A 25,560-nucleotide genomic window follows, 5' to 3' on the forward strand; every position below is an offset into this window, starting at 1 on the left:
GTGTTTGTCTGCTGTGGTGTGGTTGTCTGCTGTGGTGTGTTTGTCTGCTGTGGTGTGTTTGTCTGCTGTGGTGTGTTTGTCTGCTGTGGTGTGGTTGTCTGCTGTGGTGTGGTTGTCTGCTGTGGTGTGGTTGTCTGCTGTGGTGTGTTTGTCTGCTGTGGTGTGGTTGTCTGCTGTGGTGTGTTTGTGTGCTGTGGTGTGTTTGTCTGCTGTGGTGTGTTTGTCTGCTGTGGTGTGGTTGTCTGCTGTGGTGTGTTTGTGTGCTGTGGTGTGTTTGTCTGCTGTGGTGTGTTTGTCTGCTGTGGTGTGGTTGTGTGCTGTGGTGTGTTTGTCTGCTGTGGTGTGTTTGTGTGCTGTGGTGTGTTTGTCTGCTGTGGTGTTTGTCTGCTGTGGTGTGGTTGTGTGCTGTGGTGTGTTTGTCTGCTGTGGTGTGGTTGTCTGCTGTGGTGTGTTTGTCTGCTGTGGTGTGTTTGTCTGCTGTGGTGTGGTTGTGTGCTGTGGTGTGTTTGTCTGCTGTGGTGTGTTTGTGTGCTGTGGTGTGTTTGTCTGCTGTGGTGTTTGTCTGCTGTGGTGTGGTTGTCTGCTGTGGTGTGGTTGTGTGCTGTGGTGTGGTTGTCTGCTGTGGTGTGGTTGTGTGCTGTGGTGTGTTTGTCTGCTGTGGTGTGGTTGTCTGCTGTGGTGTGGTTGTCTGCTGTGGTGTGGTTGTCTGCTGTGGTGTGGTTGTCTGCTGTGGTGTGGTTGTGTGCTGTGGTGTGGTTGTCTGCTGTGGTGTGGTTGTCTGCTGTGGTGTGGTTGTGTGCTGTGGTGTGTTTGTCTGCTGTGGTGTGTTTGTGTGCTGTGGTGTGTTTGTCTGCTGTGGTGTGTTTGTCTGCTGTGGTGTGTTTGTCTGCTGTGGTGTGGTTGTCTGCTGTGGTGTGTTTGTCTGCTGTGGTGTGGTTGTGTGCTGTGGTGTGGTTGTGTGCTGTGGTGTGGTTGTGTGCTGTGGTGTGGTTGTGTGCTGTGGTGTGGTTGTGTGCTGTGGTGTGGTTGTGTGCTGTGGTGTGGTTGTGTGCTGTGGTGTGGTTGTGTGCTGTGGTGTGTTTGTGTGCTGTGGTGTGGTTGTGTGCTGTGGTGTGGTTGTGTGCTGTGGTGTGTTTGTCTGCTGTGGTGTGTTTGTGTGCTGTGGTGTGTTTGTCTGCTGTAGTGTGGTTGTCTGCTGTGGTGTGGTTGTCTGTTGTGGTGTGGTTGTGTGCTGTGGTGCGGTTGTCTGCTGTGGGACATTTGCCTGGTGGAGTGTGTTAGAACTTTTCCATTCTCACCTTCTACCTGCTCCTCTGTCCCTTTGCATTTTGTTCTTGTGCTGAGTGTAGACTTTACACCTGATCATGGCTCACCCAGCATCCTTTGGTATTTGACAGTATCCATGGTTAGGAGATCACTCCAAGAAGAAAGCATGGCTGTCGTACAGATGTAGACATGAGCCTGGGTTTAAATTTTGTTTTTTATTGGACAGTGAGGAGTCCATGCTATGGCCCATTGGAAACCTCAGGAAAGCTGCCGTCTTCCTCCCACTCCTCTGTCCAACATAATGAATTCCTGTCTCATCCCATTTTATTTCTTGACTAGAACTGGAAAGACTGACTCCAAGCACTTAAGGTGCTTCATTGAGTGCCCAAGCCAAAGTTGCCACCCACTCCTGATTGAGGCAGAAGCCCCTTGGCTGAGTGGCCACCCAATCTTAGCAGTGAAAGCAAGAGTCCTGTCCTGAGCAGAGAGGACTACTTCACTGGAATGTGAAAAACAATGTCAGGCCTTGTCCACACAGGATAGTCATGCCTCTTTGCAAAGGCTGAGTCCTGCAGCTATACGAGTGAGTGATCCTAGCCGGGCGTGATGGCAAACACCTTTTAATCTCAGCACGCAGGAGGCAGACACAGGCAGATCTCTGGGAGTCTGAGGCCAGCGTGTTCTATACAGAGATAGTTCCTGACAAGCCAGACCTACATCATCATTATCATCTCTCTTTATGTCAGACTGAGTGTCATAGCACTTGGGAGACTGAAACAAGATACAGACAATTCTAGGCTACCCTGCCTACAGAGCTAGACCTGTTTAAACAAACAACAGCTCCAAGATGTTTAGGTTAACTTAGAACAAGTCAAGTTATCAAGATCATTCCTCGGCAAAAGAGCGCAGAAGCAGTTATTACGGCCATGACTTTTAAATTTATGCACATACATCTTCCCTCTTTTTTCTTTTTTCTTTCTTAGTTTTAAAGATTTATTTATTCAATTTATGTATATGAGTACAATTACAGCTGGCCAGTTGTGAACCGCTGTGTGGGTGCTGGGAACTGAACACAGGTCCTGTTTAAGAGCAACAAGTCCTCCAAACAGCTGAGCTATCTCTCCAGTCCCATCCCCCAGCCCCTCAAGTGGGGCTTTGCTGTACTGTCCAGGTTGGCCTCATCCTCAGTATCCAGAGCATTAGGGACTCTGTGTTTGTGTGTGCTGGGGGGGGGAGGGGTATGTGTGTGGTGTACATGTGTGTGTTGTATGTGGGATATGTGTGAGGTGGTGCATGGTGTATGTGTGTGGTGTGTGCGTGTTTGTGTGTGTGTGTGGTGTATGGTGGGGGGTATATGTGGGGGGGGTGTTGTGTGGGGGATATGTGTGGGGTGGTGTAGGGTATGTGTGTGTGTTATGTGTGTGGGATGGTGTGTGGTGTATATGTGGGGAGGGGTGGTATGTGTGTGTCCTGCACATGGAAGATGCTTACTTAATGAGTGGCCCCGAGGCCTGTATTAGTGACTGTTAGTAAATCATGTTTCTTCAACTGTCTGGGCAGCTGTCTGAGGGTTAGGATTATAGGTTAGGGTTATGCTGGGAAGTAGTGCTGGGCTCTGCTAGGGGATGCTATGTCACAATTCACACCTGACCTCTGTCACCAAGTTCCTTCTTTAAAATAAAATTTCCTTGATTTTGAAAAATAGTTTGTTGTTCCTGCCCCCTCCCTGACCCCTGCCTTAGTTTTTTGAGACAGGGCTTCTCTGCATAGGCCTGGCTGTCCTGGAACTTACTGTAGGCCAGACTGGCCTTGAACTCCTTCTGACTCTGCCTCCCAAATGCTGGAATCAAAGGTGTGTGCCACCACTGCCTAGCTTAATCTGCTGTTCTTGTGTTCAAGAGATCCTTTATGATGTATATGGGGAACCAACCCTTTCCTAATCCTGTTTCTAGGGAAACTGACTCCTTGCCCAGGTCCTCCCACCTATGAGCCCCAGGACCCCCAGGAGGTGCCTGAGAGACCTTTGGATCATGGCCCACCTTTGGGACAGTTGCAGCCCCACTCAACAACTCAGGTAACTTCTTCACCTAAGAAATCTGTGTTAACATGTCCTAAGTGCCTGAGTGTAGTTCTTAGTAGACAAGCTACAGAAGACAACAAGGAAAACCTCTTGTCTCAGCGCCTGCCTGGTGTGGCTGCAAGGCGCTCACCCTTGCCTTTCTTCTTAATTTGTCTTGAAGCCTCAATATGTAGTCCAGCCTGTTGTGAACTCTGGATCCTAGGTGCAGGAATTACACAAGTGTCCGACCATGCCTGCCTCCTGGATTTGTCTATGGCTTTAAGTAACTGATTATACATATGGTTTACTAGCTTTGCCCATATGGGTATTACATTCTTAATCTTTACCAATATAAATTTTAATATTTGTATCTTTAATAAAAATGTCTTGGAGCTGGAGCGATGACTCAGTAGCTCAGAGTACTTGTTGCTCTTCCAGAAGAGCTGAGTTTGTCTCAGGCAGCTCCCAGCCTCCTGTGACTTACTGTAGCTCCAGGGGATCTGCCTTAGCTTACTTTCTATTGCTGTGTCAAAACTCCAGAACCAAAAGCAACTTGGCAAGGAAATTGTTTAATTGGCTTATGCATCCCCATCATAGTCCATCATAAAGGGAAGTCAGGGCAGGAACCAAGAGCCAGAAAGCGAAGCAGAGGCCATGGAATAACACTGCTTACTGGTGTGCTTCTCATGGCTTGCCCAGTTGATTTTTGTTTTGTTTTCTTTATTTGTATTTTATGTGCATTGGTGTTTTGCTTGCATGTGCTCTGTGCTCTGTGTGCATGCCTGGTGCTTGTGGAGACCAGGAGAGACATCAGATCCCTTGAAACTAAAGTCAGACATGGTTTTAGCTACCATGTAGGTCCTAGAAATCAAACCTGGGTCCTCTGGAAGAACAGCCCGTGCTCTCTTGTTTCCTCCTGCCATTAGCTGCTGAGCCATCTCTCCAGCTATTCACTTGCTGTTGTATACAGTCCAGGACCACTTGTCTGAGAGTGGCACCATCCACAGCGGATGGGTAGGACCCTCTCACATCAACCATTAATGAAGAAAATGCCCCCACAGACTTGCCTGTAGGCCATCTGAAGTGGGCATTTTCTCCATTGAGATGCCCATTGCCAGATGACTCTAGCCAGCATTAATCCCCACCTCGCCTGTCTTGTTTCCTGACTGTTGTATGTCCCTCTGCTGCTCTGTGCAGCTGTCTGAGAGACAGGGCTGTGGACTAGGTTACACTAGGAAGTTGTGCTGTGGGTTCCTGAGCTCTGCTCACTTTAATGCCAGCACTAAGGAAGAGGCAGGTGGATCTCTTTGAGTTCAAAGCCAGCCTGATCTACAAAGCTAATTCCAAGACAGCCAGTGCTATCACACAGAGAAATCTTGTATTTAAAAACAAAACAAAGCCGGGCAGTGGTGACACATGCCTTTAATCCCAGCACTTGTGAGGCAGAGGCAGGCAGATTTCTGAGTTCAAGGCCAGCCTGGTCTACAGAGTGAGTTCCAGAACAGCCAGGGCTATACAGAGAAACCCTGTCTCAAAAAATAAAACAAAAAGTTTAAACACTAAAAGTTCAAATATCCCTTTTAAAAATCCAAATTCTTTCAACTGCGGGATCCTGTAAAATAAAAACTAAGTTAAATACTCTGTGTGTGTGTGTGTGTGTGTGTCTCTGTGTGTGTGTGTGTGTGTGTTAACTTTTTTTTTTGGGGGGGGGGGACGACAAAGTTTTTTTTGTAGCTCTGAAGAGCCTGGAACAATGTAGACCAGGCTGGCTTCACCATTATCTGTCTGCCCTTACCTTCCAAGTGCTAGGATTAACAGCCTGCTCTGTCATACCTAGTTTTTAAAATTCCTTGTGGCCAGGCATAGTGGCTATGGTCAAGGATTGGGGTATAGCTCAGTGGTAGAACATATGTTTAGTGTGCATGAGGCGCTGGGTTCCATCGCAACATTAAAATGTCAACTCTAGCCATGTTATTCCTTTGACCTGATTAGACTTTCCATCGATCAGAGAAGTGCCTTCTCCTCATGTGGTGGCCCTCACCATTAATCCCAGATTTAGGAAGCAGAGGCAAGCAGATGTTTGTGAGTTTGAGTCCAACCTGATGAAGTCCAGGCCATCCAAGGCTGCACAGTAAACCCTGACTCAAACAAAAAACAAGATGACCTCTCCTCAGGTTTTACCCACAACAGTTATGACTTGCAAGATATAAATCCCCAGGTGGCCCAGTGTCCAGGGCTGTTCACTCAGAACTTCAGCTGAGGTAGTGGGCCTGCCCCCTGAGACCTGAGGTAGCATGCCTCTGGGGATGTTCATATTGCTTTTTCTTCCCACAAGTTTCAATACAACTAGTAATTTCCACCATTGGCTGGTGAAACATACCAAGCTTGTGCCTTGGAGCTAAATGTGTATATAGCAGGGTTATTTGATTTTTTGAGAGTCTTGCAATCTTCCTGTTAGGTTCCTAAAGTGCAAAGATTGGAGGTCACCTTTGGGCTGATACAGGGTCTGAGCTCCTAATGAGCAGCTTCTTTAAGGCTGTGGGAGTTGTTTCTGGAATCTCAGTACTGATTCATATTTTTGAATATCTGCAAATATATTCTCCCAAAGGAATTTGCCTTTGAGTTTACTTAAAATAAGTTAAAAGAAAAGAAAGCTATGTAGAGATGTTTTTGCCCTGGGGTAATGTAAGCCAGGTGGGAATGGCAGGCTTTGGGCAAGGAAGCAACATGCTGACCATCACTGGTGAGGCCCACTGAGGCAGGGTGGAGGTGGGGGCCAGGCTGAAATGTGGAAAAAGAATATCAAGAACACCAAGAAAGAACATCAAAGCTTAGGCCAGAGCAGCTGGGTAGGGAAAAGGGGCCAAGTCAGAGGTATTCCTTCTCCACTCACACCTGGGCCAGCTTGAGACCACATGCAAAGAGCCAGAAGTCAAGGACAGGGGAAAGGCCACCCAGAAAGCAGGCGTGGAGGGAGCGGCTGAGGCGTGTGCAGGTCAGTTGTTCCTCAGAGAAGAAACTGAGCAGGATTGGCCAAAGAAAGTAGGGCAAGCCCAGGTGTTTCCCCAGCAAACCACTCTCCTCATGAAGGGAAGTCTGAGGGAAACATTGAGAAGTGTGACGGAGTCCAGAGAGGAGACCCCATTTGTTCAGAGCGGCAGGTACTGCTGCAGAGCGGGCTCACGCACATTTGTTCAGAGAGGGCTCCTGCATTTGCTCCGCCACCTCCTTCCTCCCTCCGTGGGCCCACACTGGCTGCACTCACAGTGTGCGGCTGCTCCTGACCGTGGGAGATGCTCTTCAAACCAGGAAGGTTTCACCTCTAACTGCTTGGGAGTTTTTGTCATTGCTCAAACTTCTCAAACATGTTTTGTCAGAAGAAACCTTCCACACCAAGTAAACAAGCCTGCTGTTCATTGCAGTAAAACGTCTCTTATCTGACTACTTCTTCCTAGTATAGTAAATATTTTATTAAACTATTAATTTTTTCCGAACAACAACAGAACTACCACTGTGATTATATCTACTGAAATAACCTAAAACTCTAGAAAAGAAACACTGGAGACTGAGGGAAGAGGAGGGAGCTTAAGAGGGAGTTTACTGGGCTGCAGTAAAGCCAGCCTCAAACACAAACAATAAGAACAAAACAGCTGGAGAGAGGCTGAGTGGTTCAGTTCCCAGCACCCACATGGCAGCTCACAGCTGTCTGTAACTCCACTCCCAGGGGATCCCATGCCATTTTCTGGCCTCTGTAGGCAGCAAGCATGAACATAATACACAGGTGTACATGTGGCCAAATTATAGTCCTAAAAATGTAAAAACAGCCAGGTGGTGGTGGCATACACCTTTAATTTCTTTAATCTCACAAAACAATAATATACATATAGCCTTTTTAGATTCTTTTTTATTTATGTTTATTTCTGGTAGTAAATCTACCTAGCATGTAAGTAGTAATAGAAAGAGCTGGGCAGTGCTGGTGCACACCCTTAATCCCGGCACTTCCAGGACTTCCAAAGCTACACAGAGAAACACTGTCAGAGAGAGAGAGAGAGAGAGAGAGAGAGAGAGAGAGAGAGAGAGAGAGAGAGAGAGAGAGAGAACACGGAAAAGACCATGGAAAAGGAGCGCTAAGCCCAAAAGTCGGTGAGTGTATGTAGAGGACTGCCAGAGCTCGCACCTGTCCCTCCTGCTGCTGTGAGTTTCCCGCCTGGCTGCTGTTCCTTCCTGTTGTCCTTGTTTCCTTTCAAGCCCTTTACGATTCTCTTTGATGTCCTCTGCCTCCCTTTCCATCCAGAATGTGGATGGGACCAAGCATTCACACTGTACAATGGGCAGAGTGGCCCAGTTAGGGACTAGCCTGGGAGGCACTATCTTGGGCTGGGGTCTACTTAAGCCAGAGCCATGAAGGACTGTCCTGATCTTGGGGAAGAGACTTATGCTTGGAATTCACAGCTTCCTTCTCTAGAGGATTGTGAGAACCACCTAGGCCAACTGGAGGAAGCTGAATTTGTAGTAAAACGAGCATGTCCTTCCTGTAAAGGCTGACAACAAATGAAGAGCCCCCGTCTAGGATCCAGGGACTGTTTCTTTCTCATCTTGTGGGAGAGCGGATATACCAATGACCAAGTCCTAAATCTCTCTTAACTTTCTATGACAGGACCCCAGGCACACCAAGAGAAAATGTGTTTCTGAATATGCAGGGAAGAATCAACCCCACTCAGCTCAAGAGGTCAGCAAAAAGAACACCCCACGAGGCCACAAAGCAGGAATGGCGTCAAGGCCTGCTCAGGTATAGCCAGGTGCTGGGGTGCAGTAGTCTCTGGGGGGTGCATATGAGAGCTGGACTGTAGTCATAGGATTCTGTGGGTACTGGGGTCTAACCCAACTGGATGTTCACACACACATGAGTGTGGAACTTCAACACCTTGGTGCCTTAGAAAGGTCACATTGCTCAGATGCCTGCCAACAGGTACTTCCCTTTATAGGGTGGGGCAGGTGGAAGACCACAGATGCCAGCCGGACACCTGGTGTCATTCACCCCATCGTGGCTGGCACACTCTGGCAGGGACTTCAGCTGTCAGGCTGTCCCCACACCTATGCTGGACTCATTTGGGCTTCGGACATTCAGCGGAGCCTGGTGATGTCAGCCAACACTGCTGGTGGTCTGTGCCTGGAGCACAGCTGCTCTCCAGGAGCCCATCTCCATCTTGAGAAGTATCCTGGTCCCTCTATCCTGGTGGGAGCAAGGAGGGAGAGCTGTGAGCATCTCAAGGGTGGAGAGAGGGTAGCTATCAAAGGGAAGTACCTCATAACTGTCTCTTAACTTTCACAGAAGCAGCACAGACTCTCCACAGAGACTTGGAAGTCAGTTTATCAGAAAGAAAACAGGACCCCAAAGCTACCACAGGCTCAAGAAGTCCCTGAAGAAAGTGACTACCATGCCCACAGATCATCCTCATTGGCCAGCAGTTCCCTCCAAGATACCTGGAGGCTGCTAGACCTGGGATCCAGCCTTTCAGGCATCCCCTCACAGGATAACTCTGCTGCAGGTAGGAGACCTGCCTCCTGATTGCTACCAACAGGGTACAGTGCCACAGGAGTGGGGACAGGGTGGCTGTGGTGTTCTGAAGCAACTGGAGGTTGTGTGTTGCATTCTTTCTGCCATTTTGATCTCCTGGGCCTGTGTACCTTAGTTCTATGGAGCCAGAGCGTCCCATGCCTCGTATCATGGAGCCCTGCAGATCAGAAACCCTATCATACGCAGTGTGATACACACATCATCCAGGGCTCCTTAGGATGATGACATCTACTTCTCCACACATTGGATACAGGGTGGATGGCCTGCTTCTCTAGAAGAGCCAGTGATGGTCGAAGTGAAATCCTTAGGAAAATCTCTCCAAAGAGCTCACTTTGGGGGAACTGTTTGAGATGATACCAAGCAAGAAGGGTAGAAGAAGAAAAACTGACTTAAAACCAAAGCTAGACAGAACAAACAATGCCTGGCACAGTGGTGCACACATTCAATCCCAGCACTCAGGAGGCAGAAGCAGATGAACAAGTGAGTTCAGGGACAGCCTGGTCTATGTAGTGAGTTCCAGGACATCCAGAACTACACAGAGAAACATTGTCAAAAGGCAGGGGGATCACAACCAGATACACTGAGTGTGGTGTGTGATCCAGTGTCCTTCTGGTGTTAGTCATGTCCTTCTTGGTCACATGTCCTTCTTGCTCACAATCCATGCTGCTGTGCACTGTGTCCTGAGGTGTTCTCGAACAGTTGGTGTTAAGTCGTTTCTAGTTCTTTGTCATTACAAATAAGATGATGGTGAGTACCCTTGAACATGCATGTTAGCACGTGTTTTATGTAAAATGAGACAGTTCTGATGTGAGCATGGTACACACGCCTCTTGGTCCCGTCTATTCAAGGCACTGAGACAAGAGGATCAGTTACTTGAGTCCAGAAATTCAGTACTTCTCTGGCCACATAGCAAAATCCTGTCTCAAGAAGTGGAGGAGAAAGAGGAGGAAGAGGAAGAGGAGGAAGAGGACAGATGAGGAAGGAGGAAGGAAGGAAGGAAGGAGAAGGATAAGAAGAAGGAGAAGCAGCAGCAGTAGTAGTTTGCTCCCCACCCCCACCCCCAAAAGTTGCAGTTGCCAGGCAGTGGTGGTGGCCTATGCCTTTAATTCCAGTGCTCAGGAGGCAAAAGCAAGCAGATCTCTGAGTTGAAGGCCAGCCTGGTCTACAGAGAGAGTTCCAGGATAGCCAAGACTACATAGAGAAACCCCGTCTCAAAACAAAACAAAACAAAACAAAACAAAAAAAAAAACCCAATCTGTTAAATCATTCATGCACAATGTCTTACTTATATTGCTATGGTAAAACACTATGACCAAGTCAACTTACAAATGAAAATATTTAATGTGGGATTTACAGTTTCAGAGGCTCAAGAGTCCATGCCCATCATGGTGGGGAGCAGGGGAGCAGGCAGACAAGCATGGTGCTGGAGCAGGAGCTGAGAGCTCACAGCTTGAGACACAACCACCAAGCAGTGAGCAGTAACTGGGAGTAGAATGGGCTTTTCAAAAAAAAAAAAAAACCTCAAAACCAAACCAGGTGTGGTGGCTCATGCCTTTAATTCCAGCACTTGGCAGAGGCAGGTGGATCTCTGTGAGTTCAAGGCCAGGCCAGTCTATATAGTAAGTTCTAGGACAGCCAGAACTGTTACACAGAGAAACTCTGTCTCAAAAATAATAAAACAAAGTGGGGCGGTGGTGGCGCACGCCTTTAATCCCAGCACTTGGGAGGCAGAGGCAGGCGGATTTCTGAATTCGAGGCCATTAGAGGCCAGCCTGGTCTACAGCGTGAGTTCCAGGACAGCCAGGGTTACACAGAGAAATCCTGTCTCAAAAAAACCAAACCAAACAAACAAACAAACAAAAACCAAGCAAACAAAAAGAGTAAAATCTCAAAGCCTGCTTCCCATGGACCATTCCCACACCTCCCAAGCCTTCCCAAACAATTCCACCAACAAGGGACCAAGCATTCAAACATATCCTCGTAGCTGGAGTTACAAGGAGGTTGTTGTAAGATGCCCAGTGTGGGTCCTGAGTCCTGGGAACTGAACCTGGGCCTCTGGAAAAGGCTTAACTGCTGAGCCATCTTTCCAGCCCCAGTGCCATCTTTTTGAGGGTTGTAGCAGTGGACAGACTGTTCTGACTCAGCACAGGGAACTGAGAGGCAGCACAAGGAGGAAGAGGATGGAAATGTACCCAGCAACAAAGAAGCCTGACAACGTCACCAGCAGCAATCTCAGACTCGGCTAATACAAATGTGTGTGGCTTGCAGCCCCTCATCTGTCAAAGCTGGGCGGCACACCTGGAGACGCAGTGCATCTCAGCCCTCAAAGGCAGAGGAGCGGTGCAGAGTCCAGATGGCAGCAAACACAACTGGTGTCAACAAAACTTTATTTTTCCAGTGGCAGTAACATTCTGTTCCTTCAGCTAGATGTATAGAACTTTACATCTTTTACAACTTTTTTTTACAGTTCTGTGATTACATATGTTTAGTGTTTTTGTTGTTAGTTTTTGGGTTTGTTTGTTCTGAGACTGTGTCGCACTGTGTATTTCTGTCTGGCCTTGAATCTGCCAGGATATTATTCTGCCTCCTAAATGCTGGGATTACAGGAATTACACCCTGCTTGCTTTAATGACTGAAGAAGTGGTCAGCCCACAGATGCAGGAGTTCATGTGCAGATCAGATGGAGTAATGACCCTTGTTTTGATTTGATTTTGATTTTTTGAACCATGGTCTTGCTCTGTAGCCCTGGCTGGCCTAGAACTTGCAGGAGTCCTCCTGTCTCTGTCTCGTCCCATGCTAGGAGTATAACCATGCTGCTATGCCCACAACTCCTGGGTTTGTCTGGTGTCGAGCACTGGTGGTTTTCAGAGTGCTCAGTGGAACAGGGATTGCCACTTTAGTCTTCCTGGCTGAATGGCTTAGGCAGAGATGAGGACAGCTCAGAAAGCAACTATCAGGAGGCCACAGGCCAGGGAGTGGTGGAAACGGGGGCTACCAGCAGAAGCCTCCCTGTTGGTGGGTGGGGTGGGAGACAAACTGAGAACAGCCCTGGAGGAGGTGAAGGTAGAGTGCGACCCTTGCAGTCCTGACCTGGACAGGCCAGGCTGACTGGAATAGAGGTAGACCTGCTGCCAGCCCTGACAGGCAAGGTTTCCCTCACTTGTAGACTTTTCATACAGCCTTTTAGAATACGTCACAGTGCAGCTAACCCTGACTCTTGAACAACTGGTACTCCTGCCAGGCAGAAACTCACAGGACCCAGAAGCATGTCTGACAGCAGATTCTCAGGAAAGGTGGGCCTGGGTCAGAGTGAGAGTCATAGCTGGTGACAACGTGCTATCCTTAGCCCCACGTGCAGCCTGGGAGCACCCTGGCTGGCAGCTGAAATGGCAGCAAAAGCCACACATGGTAACCAAAGATGACAGTAGAGTGTGGGCTGAGGGAGTAAAGGGTAGCACAGACCAGCCAAGATATATGCAACTGCAGGTCACAGCATCCCAGGGAAGGTGGCATGGGGCAGAGCACCATGTCAGGAGAGCCACAGGGAATAGCACTGGCCATATCCTGTCACAGAGTGCAAGACCCACTCACAGGCACACACTTGCAGCAATTTGCAGGACGAGCAGGAATATACTGCCTCTGTTGGCCCTTTGGGGTCCTCCTGGTTCTGTTCTTGCCATGAATCATAAAGCCCACCTCCTTCTCCTAGTGGTTCATTTTTATCAGTGAAGGACCACTGCCCTAGAACCCACATATCTGCTTTCCATGGGCCTCACAGCTGCCCTCACCTGTGCTTTAGGCCATCTTCCTAGAAGCCTGCTTCTTGGAGCTCTCAGTAGGAAAGATGGGGAGGAAGCTGAGCTATCATCCCCAGCCTGCTTAAGTGTGGGAGGAGGCTGGTAACTCCTAGTAGCTCCTTTATAATAAAAGTAAAAGTTAAAAAAACAAACAATACAGCAAAGATCTCTGGCTTCCTGGTTCACCCTACAAAAGATTTTATTGAGACGTAAAGATGGGCGTTGTCAGTGCTATCTAGTGGCTTAAGTACCTGTTAGGTTCCTTGTTTAGGCCTGGCATCTTGGAGGCTTGGGCATGTGTAGCTGGGTGGGCCATGAGATCTGTCACTCTGTATGCTAATACTGTAACGGCTTGAGGACCTTATTTCTGGACACAGCCATGCTGTGAGGTCTCTGGTGAAGATGTGCTGACCTCACCATGTTAGAAGAGTAGGTAGGACCAGACGAAGCCCAGTGTGTAAACCTCACTCCCGGCTGCTTGGGTGTTGCGAGTCGAGTGTTGTGAGCAGCAAACTGGCCACTGCACAGCTCTGGACAGTTAGCAAGACTGACAAAAGAGCACAGAGGAGCCATGGAATAGTGTCCACATTGGATAACCCAGAGAACCACTGAGGGCTTGAGATAGGAGGTTTGAGGCACCCTGGACCCTATGGTGCCACCCTATCTGGAGGCTGGGATCGCCTGCCTCACGACTCCAGGTTCTGAGGTGGAAAGGACTAACTGCTCACCCCAAGCCCCTCGATCCTCACAGTCCAGGGCCTGCCAGGATCATGGCACGGCCTCAGCCCCACAACCAGCATGGATGGCTTCCTGTCTTCCACATCCAGAAGGCCTAACACACACACCCTGACTCCTACCCCACACACACACCCTGACTCCTACACACACACACACACACACCCTGACTCCTACACACACACACACACACACACACACACCCTGACTCCTACCTCCCCCCACACACACCCTGACTCCTACACACACACACACACACACACACACACACACCCTGACTCCTACCTCCCCACACACACACCCTGACTCCTACCCCCACACACACCCTGACTCCTACCTCCACACACACACACCCTGACTCCTACCTCCACACACACACCCTGACTCCTACCCCCACACACACCCTGACTCCTACCTCCACACACACACACCCTGACTCCTACCTCCACACACACACACCCTGACTCCTACCCCTACACACACCCTGACTCCTACCTCCACACACACACACACACACCCTGACTCCTACCTCTCCACACACACACCCTGACTCCTACCCCCACACACACACCCTGACTCCTACCTCCCCACACACACACCCTGACTCCTACCTCCTGACACACACCCTGACTCCTACCTCCCCACACACACACCCTGACTCCTACCCCTCCCACACCCTGACTCCTACACACACACACACACACACCCTGACTCCTACCTCCCCACACACACACCCTGACTCCTACCTCCCCACACACACACCCTGACTCCTACCCCACACACACACCCTGACTCCTACCTCCCCACACACACACCCTGACTCCTACCCACACACATACACCCTAACTCCTACCTCCCCACACACACACCCTGACTCCTACCTCCACACACACACCCTGACTCCTACCCCCACACACCCTGACTCCTACCCCCCCCCACACACACCCTGACTCCTACCTCCCCCCACACACACCCTGACTCCTACACACACACACACACACACACACACCCTGACTCCACACACACACACCCTGACTCCTACCTCCCCCCACACACACCCTGACTCCTACACACACACACACACACACACACACCCTGACTCCTACACACACACACACACCCTGACTCCTACCTCCCCACATACACACCCTGACTCCTACCCCCACACACACACTGACTCCTACCCCCCCACACACACCCTGACTCCTACCTCCCCACACACACACCCTGACTCCTACACACACACACATACTGACTCCTACCCCCTACACACACACCCTGACTCCTACCCCCCCACACACACCCTGACTCCTACCTCCCCACACACACACCCTGACTCCTACCCCCCACACCCTGACTCCTACCTCCCCACACACACACCCTGACTCCTACCTCCCCACACACACACCCTGACTCCTACCTCCCCCCACACACACCCTGACTCCTACCCACACACATACACCCTAACTCCTACCTCCCCACACACACACCCTGACTCCTACCTCCCCACACACACCCTGACTCCTACCCCCCCCCCCCACACCCTGACTCCTACCCCCCACACCCTGACTCCTACCCCCCCACACACACCCTGACTCCTACCTCCCCCTACACACACCCTGACTCCTACCTCCCCCCACACACCCTGACTCCTACCTCCCCCCACACACACCCTGACTCCTACCCCCCACACCCTGACTCCTACCCCCCCACACACACACCCTGACTCCTACCTCCCCCCCCACACACCCTGACTCCTACCTCCCCCCCCACACCCTGACTCCTACCTCCCCACACACACACCCTGACTCCTACCCCCCCACACACACCCTGACTCCTACCCCCCCACACACACACCCTGACTCCTACCCCCCCACACACCCTGATTCCTACCTCCCCACACACACACCCTGACTCCTACCCCCCCACACACACCCTGACTCCTACCCCCCCACACACACACCCTGACTCCTACCCCCCCACACACACCCTGACTCCTATCCCCCCACACACACCCTGACTCCTATCCACACACACACCCTGACTCCTACCCCCCACACCCTGACTCCTACCCCCCACACCCTGACTCCTACCCCCCACACACACACACCCTGACTCCTACCCACACACACACACCCTGACTCCTACCCCCCCACCCCCCACACACACACACCTACCCATCTGCAAAGCAGGCTTCCTCTTTCACCTTCATTCTTGCAAAAGCCTTGCGTCTCTCTGAGCAGGGCTGGCCCAAGGCCTGGCCCCATTCTTCTGCTCCCTGTGTTACTGGATAGCCCAGGGGCCCAGCACCCACCTGCAGACAGTCACTCACCCCCACCCCATCTCCCTAGCACCTGTCTCCTCCCCCAGGCCAATCCAACAGGTCAAACCCCTCTCAGCTTTCAGCTCGCCCCAGGCCTTTTTCTCTTTCTCTTATTTATCTTGAGTCCCTTCTATCTCTTCAGGAATGCCCCTAAGGGTGGGGACACTTGGATAATGAACTCCTTATGCTAAGTAACTAGTGTTCAGGATAAAGGATGGATGGAGACCAAAGCCTAGAGTGGGGGGAAAGGGGAGGATAGAATTTTGGGAAGTAAAACTGATTACTGATAGGGTCACTGCAAAGCCCAGGGCTAGACTACAGCTCCAGGGTAGAGCCCTAGCCTCACATCCAGGAAGCTACACACACACACACACACACACACACCACAGCTAACACTTGCCCCCTGATAGTGGTGCACATTGACAATCCCCCTGCCTGGGGGCAGGCAGGCAGGACACTGTTCAGGGAAAGAAAAAGGGGGAAAAAAAGTAAGGCTTTAAAAATGCATATACTGCCGGGCGGTGGTGGCACGCCTTTAATCCCAGCACTTGGGAGGCAGAGGCAGGCGGATTTCTGAGTTCGAGGCCAGCCTGGTCTACAGAGTGAGTTCCAGGACAGCCAGGGCTACACAGAGAAACCCTGTCTCGAAAAACAAACAAACAAAAAAAAAAAAAAACAAAAAAACAAAAAATACATATACTTCCTGCATGAAAGTATTAAGTTTGATCAGGGCAGTGGTTTTCTCCAGTGAAGAAACCTTTAGTGTAATCCTAACTGAAATATAGACAGACTTTCTCTTAAAGTCAAACAAGTGGATTTTCAAGTTCCACAGCAGTGAAATGCCTGGGAGGAGGCAGTCACCCTGCTGCAGCCTTCCACACATTAAGCTTTAAGACGTATGATGCAAGGCTGGGACCTACCTGAGTGACAAGAGACTTACCTCCCATGTGCCAAGCTCTAGGTTCATCCGCAGACACACATGCACACGCACACACACTGGAGATAGGAGACACTAACACAAGCATAGACAGAGCAGAACTTGTTCCCAGCTCTGAGGCACAGGTCTACTTCAGTCTGGGAAGCACAGTGGGTGGGGTGCTCTCAGAGAGCGGCTCATTGGCAGAGACTTGCCAGCCATTTCCAAGGCCCTGGGCTATCCTCAGCGTCAAAAGCAGTCATAAAGATCAAACTGGAAGGGTTCTTATGCCTCCAACACAGGCCACTCATCTCTAAACAGCTGTCCCCCCTGTTCCCCTGAGAAGACACATCTCTGAAGATCACAGGTCCCAGCCAGGGGCTTCAGAAGACCCTCTCATCCAGAAGCACCTGTCTCCAAAGCTCAGTCTTGAGGCAGACATCATCTACCTTCTTGGGGTGCAACTATTGGTGCCCCTGAATGTCTTTTCCAGGAATTAGGAGAGTCCAGCCTCCCTAGTGTCTGCCCCAAGAATACAAGTGGTCAGATGGATCAGAGAACCCACTGCCTCCCTGAAAGAAAGGGGCTCCAAGGGCAGCCTGGTTATGCCTCCCGCCTCCCTCAGTTGGAAACAACCTGTGCAGGCCATAGCTGGAGGAACACCAATCTCCACACAGCTGACTCCAGTCTGCCCACTGCCTGGTTAGTCGCCTTCCACCTACCCAGCTGCCAGGGGCAGGTGCACCGTGCCTTTGAACACACATTTGCCCCTTTCCTTCCAATAGCCCTAAGCAGCTTGCTTTTTTATGGCATCTGAAGATCTTTTCAGAGTATGTGTAGGCTGCTCGGTGTTTTGGGTAGTCCACAGCATGGCCACGCTCATTTTGTCTCAGGGTCTCACATGTGTCATCTTCCACATTAGATGTGGTTCTGCAATATACGTCCCTGTCCTTGTGGGATCCATGATTAGATAATTATCTAGAAGGGAAATAGCTGGGTCAAAGGTGTGGGTAGTTTGAAGTGTTACCAAATTGTTCTAAAAAAATCTGGCTCTACGTCCGCAGCTGCCTGCCGGCAGAAGGCAGCTCCTGCCTCACTGCCTGCACCCTTTCTCCTTCTGATAGATGAAAACTGATACTTCATTGTTGGTTTTAATTTACAGGGTTTTTTGGGGGTGGGGTTTTTTGTTTTGTTTTGCTTTTTGAAACAGTTTCCTATAGCCCTCAGTCTTGTCTCAAACTCAGTGTAGCTTAAAATAATATTGAACTTTTGATCCTCCTGCCTACAACTTCTTACTTCCCAGTCACTTGTTTTGTTGCTGTTGTTTACCTGGTTGGTTTGTGGCAAGGTGTGACTGAATAGCACCAACTGTCCCGGAGCCATGCTATGTAGTCTAGGCTTGGATTTACTAAAATTCCCTCGCCTCTGCCTCCAGAGTGCTGAGATTAAAGGTGTGTGCCACCACACCCAGCCCAGTAACCTGCAGTTTTGAAGCAGTAGACAGTTCCATGGTTCGGTTTAATGTGGATTTGTGACCTTTTCACAGAAGACAATTGAAACTGAGGACTTGGGGTAACAGACTCACTGTGGAGGACGACAGACGAGTAGTCAGGAAAGGGACAGGTGCTGGGAGGCCAGAGGCAGCTGAAGGTCCATACCTGCAGGGCCCAGGGATTCGGGGGTTCTAGGTGGGGTTGGCCTGAGCAGCCAGCATCTGGAAGGTACCCTCCAGTGCTAGGCAAGTTCTTGGTTTGAGATATACAAGACCAAGTCCCAGGTACAATGATCCATTTTCAAGTGGAAACCGAGGCCAGGTCGTAGGAGGACTGAGGTTGTCCATGGGACAAAGGGTCATGGGCGTGGAAACTCCTGAGGAATGTGGCTACTGGTTGGAACTAGCCCAGCCCCTCCCTGCTCAGTACTGAGCTCCGAACTTTTGTCACCTTCTTGCACCAAACTGAAGGCTAGGCAAAGTAGAGTGTAAGGTTTGAGTTGGGTTTTTGTTTGTTTGTTTAATACTGTGGGTTGTTTTTAGTGCATCCTCATGCACTTTAATTCCAGCTCTTGGTAGGCTGAGTAAAGAGGACCATCATGAATTAAAGACCAGCTTGAGCACAGTCTAAAAGAAAAAAAAAGTTTAAAGCCATTTCTTCAGTCCTCCTTACGTAACACACCGGCTGTGTAGATGCTGACTGTAACAGTGGCCACGCTGTACTACCAGGCTTCTCTTATCTGGAGATCCAGAAGGAAAAAAGAGCAAGAACTCAACAGCCAACCCTCATCTGATAGCCTGACAGCAGAGCCTACCTGTCCTAGACTCAGCTTGAATGGCTAGCCCTTTACCTCAGGCCTTTCCAGAACATTCCTGCAGGGAAGGGGTGGGAAGACAGGCAGGAAGTGGCCTCTGGGCTAGGCCTGGACACACCCACACTGGCTCCTCCCTGGCTCTGTGAATCTAATATGATTCTGTTTCTAGGGAAGCTAGAAAAATGATTTTTTTTTTCTTTAAAATGTTCACTTTAAAAACAAAAACCAGCCAGGCGTGGTGGCGCACGCCTTTAATCCCAGCACTTGGGAGGCAGACAGGCAGATTTCTGAGTTCGAGGCCTGCCTGGTCTACAGAGTGAGTTCCAGGACAGCCAGGACTACACAGAGAAATCCTGTCTCGAAAACAAACAAACAAACAAACAAACAAATAAAATAAAAAAATAAAAACAAAAACAAAAAAACAAACTGTTTGTTGGTTGAGACAGGGTTTCTCTGTGTAGCCCTGGCTGTCCTGGAACTCACTCTGTAGACCAGGCTGGCCTTGAACTCAGAAATCCGCCTGCCTCTGCCTTCCTAGTGCTGGGATTAAACACATGCACTGCTACTCCCTGGCTACAAAACAATTCTTGTAAGGACCTGAGAACATACCTGTATGGGTAAAAGTGCTTGCTGCTCAGGCCTAAGGACCTGAGTTCAGATCCTAGTACCCACATAAGCCAAGTGTGGCAACATGTACCTGTCATGGTGGATTTGGGGGATGCTGGCAAGTCTAGCTGAAACAGCATACTCCTGACTCAATGAGAGACCTTAGCATTAGAAAACAGCCAGTTGTGATGGTGCACACCTTGAGCCCCAGCACTCGCAGAGGCAGGTGGATGTCTGAGGTGGAAACTTAAGTGTTTGGGGCAGGTGGCTGGGGCAAACACGTGAAAGGACATTTAACTGAAGTGGACACAGGTGAAAGACTAAGGCAGACTTGTGAAGGAATGCTGGCTGAAGCAGGCATAGATAAAAAGGCGTTTTGTTAAAGCAAGCACATCAAAGGACATGTGATGAAGTATTTTTTATTAAGGGCACACATGTATTGGTCTGTCTTATATTGTGTAGTTGAGATGTATTTGTCGGGACTCTATAGAAAGAAATACAGCAAAAAAAACCTCCCACTCCTGAAGTTTCACCTGGGTGTGGCCACCATCCAGTCACTGCTGCCTTGTGCACTTCAGCTGCACCCTCACTGTCAACACCAATTGAGGGCACGATGAGCTGGAGAGAAGTGGAGAGAGAGAGAGAGAGAGAGCGGTTAAGAGTACTGGCTGTGGCTAGGCAGGGTGGCACATGCTTTTGATCCCAGCACTTAGAGAGACAGAAGCAGTTTGAGGGCCAGCCTCATCTACAGAGTAAGTTCCAGGGCAGCCAGAGACTCTGAGAAACCCTGTCTTGAAAACCCATTAATAATAATAATAGTACTGGTAGTAGCAGAAATAGTAAATAAATAGATTAAAGAAAGATAGACAGATAGATAGATACATAGATACATAGATAGATACATAGATATACAGATAGATACATAGATACATAGATACATACATAGATATACAGATAGATACATAGATACATAGATACATACATAGATATACAGATAGATACATAGATACATAGATACATACATAGATATACAGATACATACATAGATACACAGATACATACATAGATACACAGATACATACATAGATACATAGATACACAGATAGATACATAGATACATAGATACACAGATACATACATAGATACATAGATACACAGATAGATACATAGATACATAGATACATACATAGATACACAGATACATACATAGATACATAGATACACAGATAGATACATAGATACATACATAGATAGACAGATAGATACATAGATACATAGATAGATACATAGCACTGGCTTTTCTTCTAGCGGACCTGTGTTCAATTCCAGGCACCCACATGACTCACATCCTTCTGTGGCTCCAATCCTGAGGAATCTGACACACACTTCAGGATGGTGATGTGGGATTTTGATACATATCCTAATTTGTTTCTTAGCCCCCAACCTGGCTTCCTGTAACATTTATTAACCAGGAGTCCCTGACATCAGAGCTGCCTACTGTCTGGCCTCTGCAGGTGCTTTGTGTCTCTTGTGAAACCCAAGGTGCGCTCAGGAGAACAGGCAGGCTATCCCTGTGGGAGATGGTAATGAGAGCCTTGTGATGCATATTTATGATAAGAAAATCAAGTGAAAATCTCACAGATGGGTAACCTCCGAGAACAGTTCATGACTACTGTAAACTGACCCAGGACACTGTGTTCCTTTCCTGTCTGCCTCAAACACTCGAAAACTGACACACAATTCCCCTAAGGTGTGAGTAACCTGAGCTGGAAGGTGGACATGAGGCTTCTGATAGCCGAGGCCACTGAGATGCAAGGGCCAAGAAGACCCTGTAACAGCCACTCTGGGAGGGAGAAGCAAACCTCAGCAGCCTGCCAGCGCAGCTTCAGGAACTTCCCAGAGGAGGGCAAAGAGAGCCTGTGCAGCCCTGGTTCACATGGACCTGGCCACTTACACAGCAGCCTCCCACTGTGCCAGGCTGCCTCACTCATGAGATCAGGGTGCCTCTATGATTCTCAGCATGTCTGTCCTTGGCTTAGTCCCTGTTGCTGAATGAGAGCCTGCTGCTGGCAACACTTGTCTGAGATGCCTGCACACCACCCACAGCATCTTTGAATTGCCTTTACAGAAACCTGTATAGAGGTTGGAGAGATGGCTCAGTGGTTAAGAGCACTGGCTGCTCTTCCAGAGAACCTGAGTTTGGCTCCAGGTTCCCACATAGCTACTTACAGTTGTCATAACTCTAGTTCCAAGGAATCCAATGAGCTCACACACACATAAAATAAAAATAAATATTTAAAAAATAGTAATAAAAGACAGGGGGTAGTGTGGCCCATCTTTAGAATAGCCAAGGTTACACACACACACACACACACACACACACACACAGAGGTTTCAAAAAAAACCAAACAACAAAAAAAAAAATTAAAAATTTGGAGAAGAAACAGGGCTCAGAGGTTAAGAGCACTGACTGCTCTTCCAGAGGTCCTGAGTTCAATTTCCAGCAACCACATGGTGGCTCACACCATCTGTAATGGGATGTGATGCACTCTTCTGGTGTGTCTGAAGACAGCTACAGTGTATTCAAATAAATAAAAGTGAATAAATCTTAAAAAAGAAAAAAAGACAGAAAAGAAGAAACAAAGAGCAGAGGAGCTGTCTGTCTGCCGCCTGTGCTGAGGCTCTCAGGACAGAGGGCCCTCCACAATTTTGAGACACAGATGCCCAGAAATCTGTTAGTTTTTTTTTTTTTTTTTTTTTTTTTTGGTTTTTCGAGACAGGGTTTCTCTGTTTAGTCCTGGCTGTCCTGGAACTCACTCTGTAGACCAGGCTGGCCTCGAACTCAGAAATCCGCCTGTTTCTGCCTCCCAAGTGCTGGGATTAAAGGCGTGCGCCACCACTGCCCGGCCTTTTTTTAAAAACAGTTATGAAACTATGAGGACTGCCACTCAAGAACACAATGTGTTGAAGTCACTTCTAAAGCAAAGCAAATAAATTTAGAAATAACCAAACCGGCTTGCTTTTTAGTGGTATTCTAGGGCCATAGAATTCTGGCACTGCAAGCTCTGCTGATAAGGACTTCACTGAGATTCCCCTTAAACAGCTGGCTAACTGGACAAAGATACAAAGCAGCTGTTTGCATGGGGGTGGGGGGGTAGCCATCACTGCACCAACCTTAGGAGGAACAGAAGCCAGTTTTAGGTCATCTGAGTTTCTGTCTGGGGTACGAGGAACAGGTAAGCACAGGCAGGACATTGCAGGAAAGCTAGAGAATGGGACTTGGAGGAGCCAGGAGGATGAACCATGAGACAGAGTCTAGCTAAAAGAGAGGACCGTGCATAAAGGAGTCCTAGAAATCCCACAATGTGTACAGCAAGTGAAGATCTGGGTTGGGGGTACCTGGGTAGTGGACCGCTTTTCTGGCATGCCCAAATGGGTCTGTTCATCTCAACACCAACAGTGCAAAACAAGTGCAGAGAATGGATGACCACCAACTCAGGGCCAGCCTGCTCTACATGGAAAGTTCCAAACCAGCTCAAACCAGCTCAAGGCCAGCCTGCTCTATATGTGAAGCTCCAAATCAGCCAGGACTACACATGAGACCCTGTCTGAATAATCCACTCATCGCCCCAAATTTTTTTGAGGCCAGCCTAGGGTACATAACTTGAGATCCTATCTCAAAAAGCAGTGAGGGAGAAAAAGAGGGAGAGAGAAAGAGAAGTTAAGGGAGAAACAGGAAAAGAGAGAGACTATTAACAAGATGACTGACAGGGAGGAGGATGCTCAGGCCCCAGAGAAAGCACCTCGAACGTGGGTGAAGCCTCATCTGCTTCTACAGTTCTGAGGAGCCTAGATGACATCTCAACTATAAAAGATCAACCCAGGCTTCCCTGAAAGACTGAGGGAACTCCAATAACAAGGAAATGTCGCCACTGGGCAGTGGTAGCACACACCTTTAATCCCAGCGCTTGGGAGGCTGAGGCAAGCGGATTTCTGAGTTCGAGGCCAGCCTGGTCTACAGAGTGAGTTCCAGGACAGCCAGGGCTACACAGAGAAACCCTGTCTCCAAAAACCAAACCAAAACATATGGAGGGAAATCAGTCCATGAAAAGATACCAGAAGTGTGGGAAGCAACTGAGCTAACAGACAAACATGAGCTGTTGTGTATGCTGAGGGCTGGAGATGTGGGTACAGATCTGTGTTCAATCCCCAGCACTGCACAAACCAGGCATTGGGGCACATTCCCATAATCCTAGCACTTTGAAGATAGAGTCAGAGGACCAGAAGTTGGAGCTCGTCCTTGGCTACTTAGCTCAGTGGTTCTCAACCATCCCGATGCTAAGATCCTTTAAGACAGTTCCTCATGTTGTGGTGACCCCAAACCGTAAAATTATTTAGTTACTATTTTATATCTGTAATTTTGTTGTAAATATCTGATATGTGACCCCTCAAGGGAGACCCACAGGTTGAGAACCATTGACTTAGGTAGTTCTAGGCCAGCCTGGGCTATTGTTTACACATTTGGAGGGGGGCAGGTTTTATGAAGATTTGTTTGTTTGTTTTTCTCTTTTTAAGTATTTTTCTTACTTCTCAACCAGCCTCTCCTCCCAGTCCCTCCCCACAACCACCCCTCTGACCCCCGCCCCATCTACTCCTTCTCCGTTTCTCTGTAACAAGAAAGCCTTGTGGGATGCTGGTGGCACATGCCCTTGATTCCAAGCAGGATCGCCACAATCTCACAGAAAAAGAGAGGAAGGACAGAAGAGGTGTTTGAAAAAAATAGTGTTTATTATTATTATTATTATTATTATTATTACTTTTACAGTCTAGTCATTAGCCCCCCACCCCCTGTCTGCCTTCCCACAGTTCCTCAGCCCATTCCTCTGCCCTGCTGTCTCCAAGAAGGTGTCCCCACCCTCCCACCCCCCACCCCTACCCCCTGGGGCCTCAAGTTTCTGCAGGGTCAGGCATATCTTCTCTCACTGAGGCCAGACCAGGCAGTCCTCTACTGTTTATATGTCAGGGGCCTCACATCAGCTGGTGTATGCTGCCTAGTTGGTGGCTCAGTGTCTGAGAGATCTCGGGGGTCTGGGTTAGTTGAGACTGCTGGTCTTCCTTGGGGTCGCCCTCCTCAGCTTCTTTCAGCCTTTCCCTAATTCAGCCACAGGGGTCCCTGACTCTGTCCATTGATTGAGTCTAAGTATCTGCGTCTGACTCGTTCAGCTGCTTGTTGAGCCTCTCAGAGGACAGCCATGCTAGGCTCCTGTCTGTAAGCACATCATAGCATCAGTAATAGTGTCAGGCCTTGGAGCCTCTTCTTGAGATGGATCCTAAGTTGGGCCTGTCACTGGACCTCCTTTCCCTCAGGCTCTTCTCCATTTTTGTCCTTGCAGTTCTTTCAGACAGGAACAATTCTGGGTCAGAGTTTTTGACTGTGGGATGGCAACCCCATCCCTCCTCTTGATTCCCTGTCTTTTTGCTGGAGGCGGACTCTACAAGTTCCCTCTCGCCACTGTTGGGCATTTCATCTAAGGTCCCTCCCTTTGAGTCCTGAGAGTCTCTCACCTCCCAGGTCTCTGGTACTTTCTAGAGGGTCCCCCACCTCTCACTGAGGTTGCCCTTTTCCATTCATTCTGCTGGCCCTCAGGGCTTCTCTCCTGTCCACCCCCCCCAATACCTGATCATGTCCCCCTTCCCCTCCCTCTCTCCTCTCCCACCCAGGTTTCTCCCTCCCATTGCCTCTCATGATTGTTTTCTTCTCCCTCCCAAGTGAGACTGAAGCATCCTCACTTGGGCCCTTCTGCTTGTTTACCTTCTTGAGTTCTGTGGATTGTATCCTAGGTATTCTGTACTTTTTTGGCTAATATCCACTTATTAGTGAGTACATACCATGTGTGTACTTTTGGGTCTGAGTTACCTCACTCAGGATGATATTTTCTATTTCCATCCATTTACCTGTAAAAGTCATGATGT

The 25,560-nt window shown here is 49.0% G+C and overlaps 1 protein-coding gene across 8 annotated transcripts in view; it reads left to right on the forward strand.

Annotated features, from left to right (window-relative positions):
• Ccdc57 (coiled-coil domain containing 57) overlaps positions 1–25,560 on the forward strand; it is a 99,425-nt gene that overhangs the window by 58,392 nt on the left and 15,473 nt on the right. For 5 of the 8 annotated variants that reach the window (XM_076935297.1, XM_076935298.1, XM_034507661.2 and 2 more), the window contains 3 exons: positions 3,219–3,340; positions 7,983–8,114; positions 8,658–8,874. In XM_076935297.1, the coding sequence (XP_076791412.1) occupies positions 3,219–3,340; positions 7,983–8,114; positions 8,658–8,874 (471 nt within the window). The other 3 variants (XM_076935296.1, XM_076935299.1, XM_076935301.1) reach the window with 3 other exon arrangements.

Source organism: Arvicanthis niloticus, chromosome 6 (assembly GCF_011762505.2).
Source record: "Arvicanthis niloticus isolate mArvNil1 chromosome 6, mArvNil1.pat.X, whole genome shotgun sequence".
Taxonomy (NCBI): domain Eukaryota; kingdom Metazoa; phylum Chordata; class Mammalia; order Rodentia; family Muridae; genus Arvicanthis; species Arvicanthis niloticus.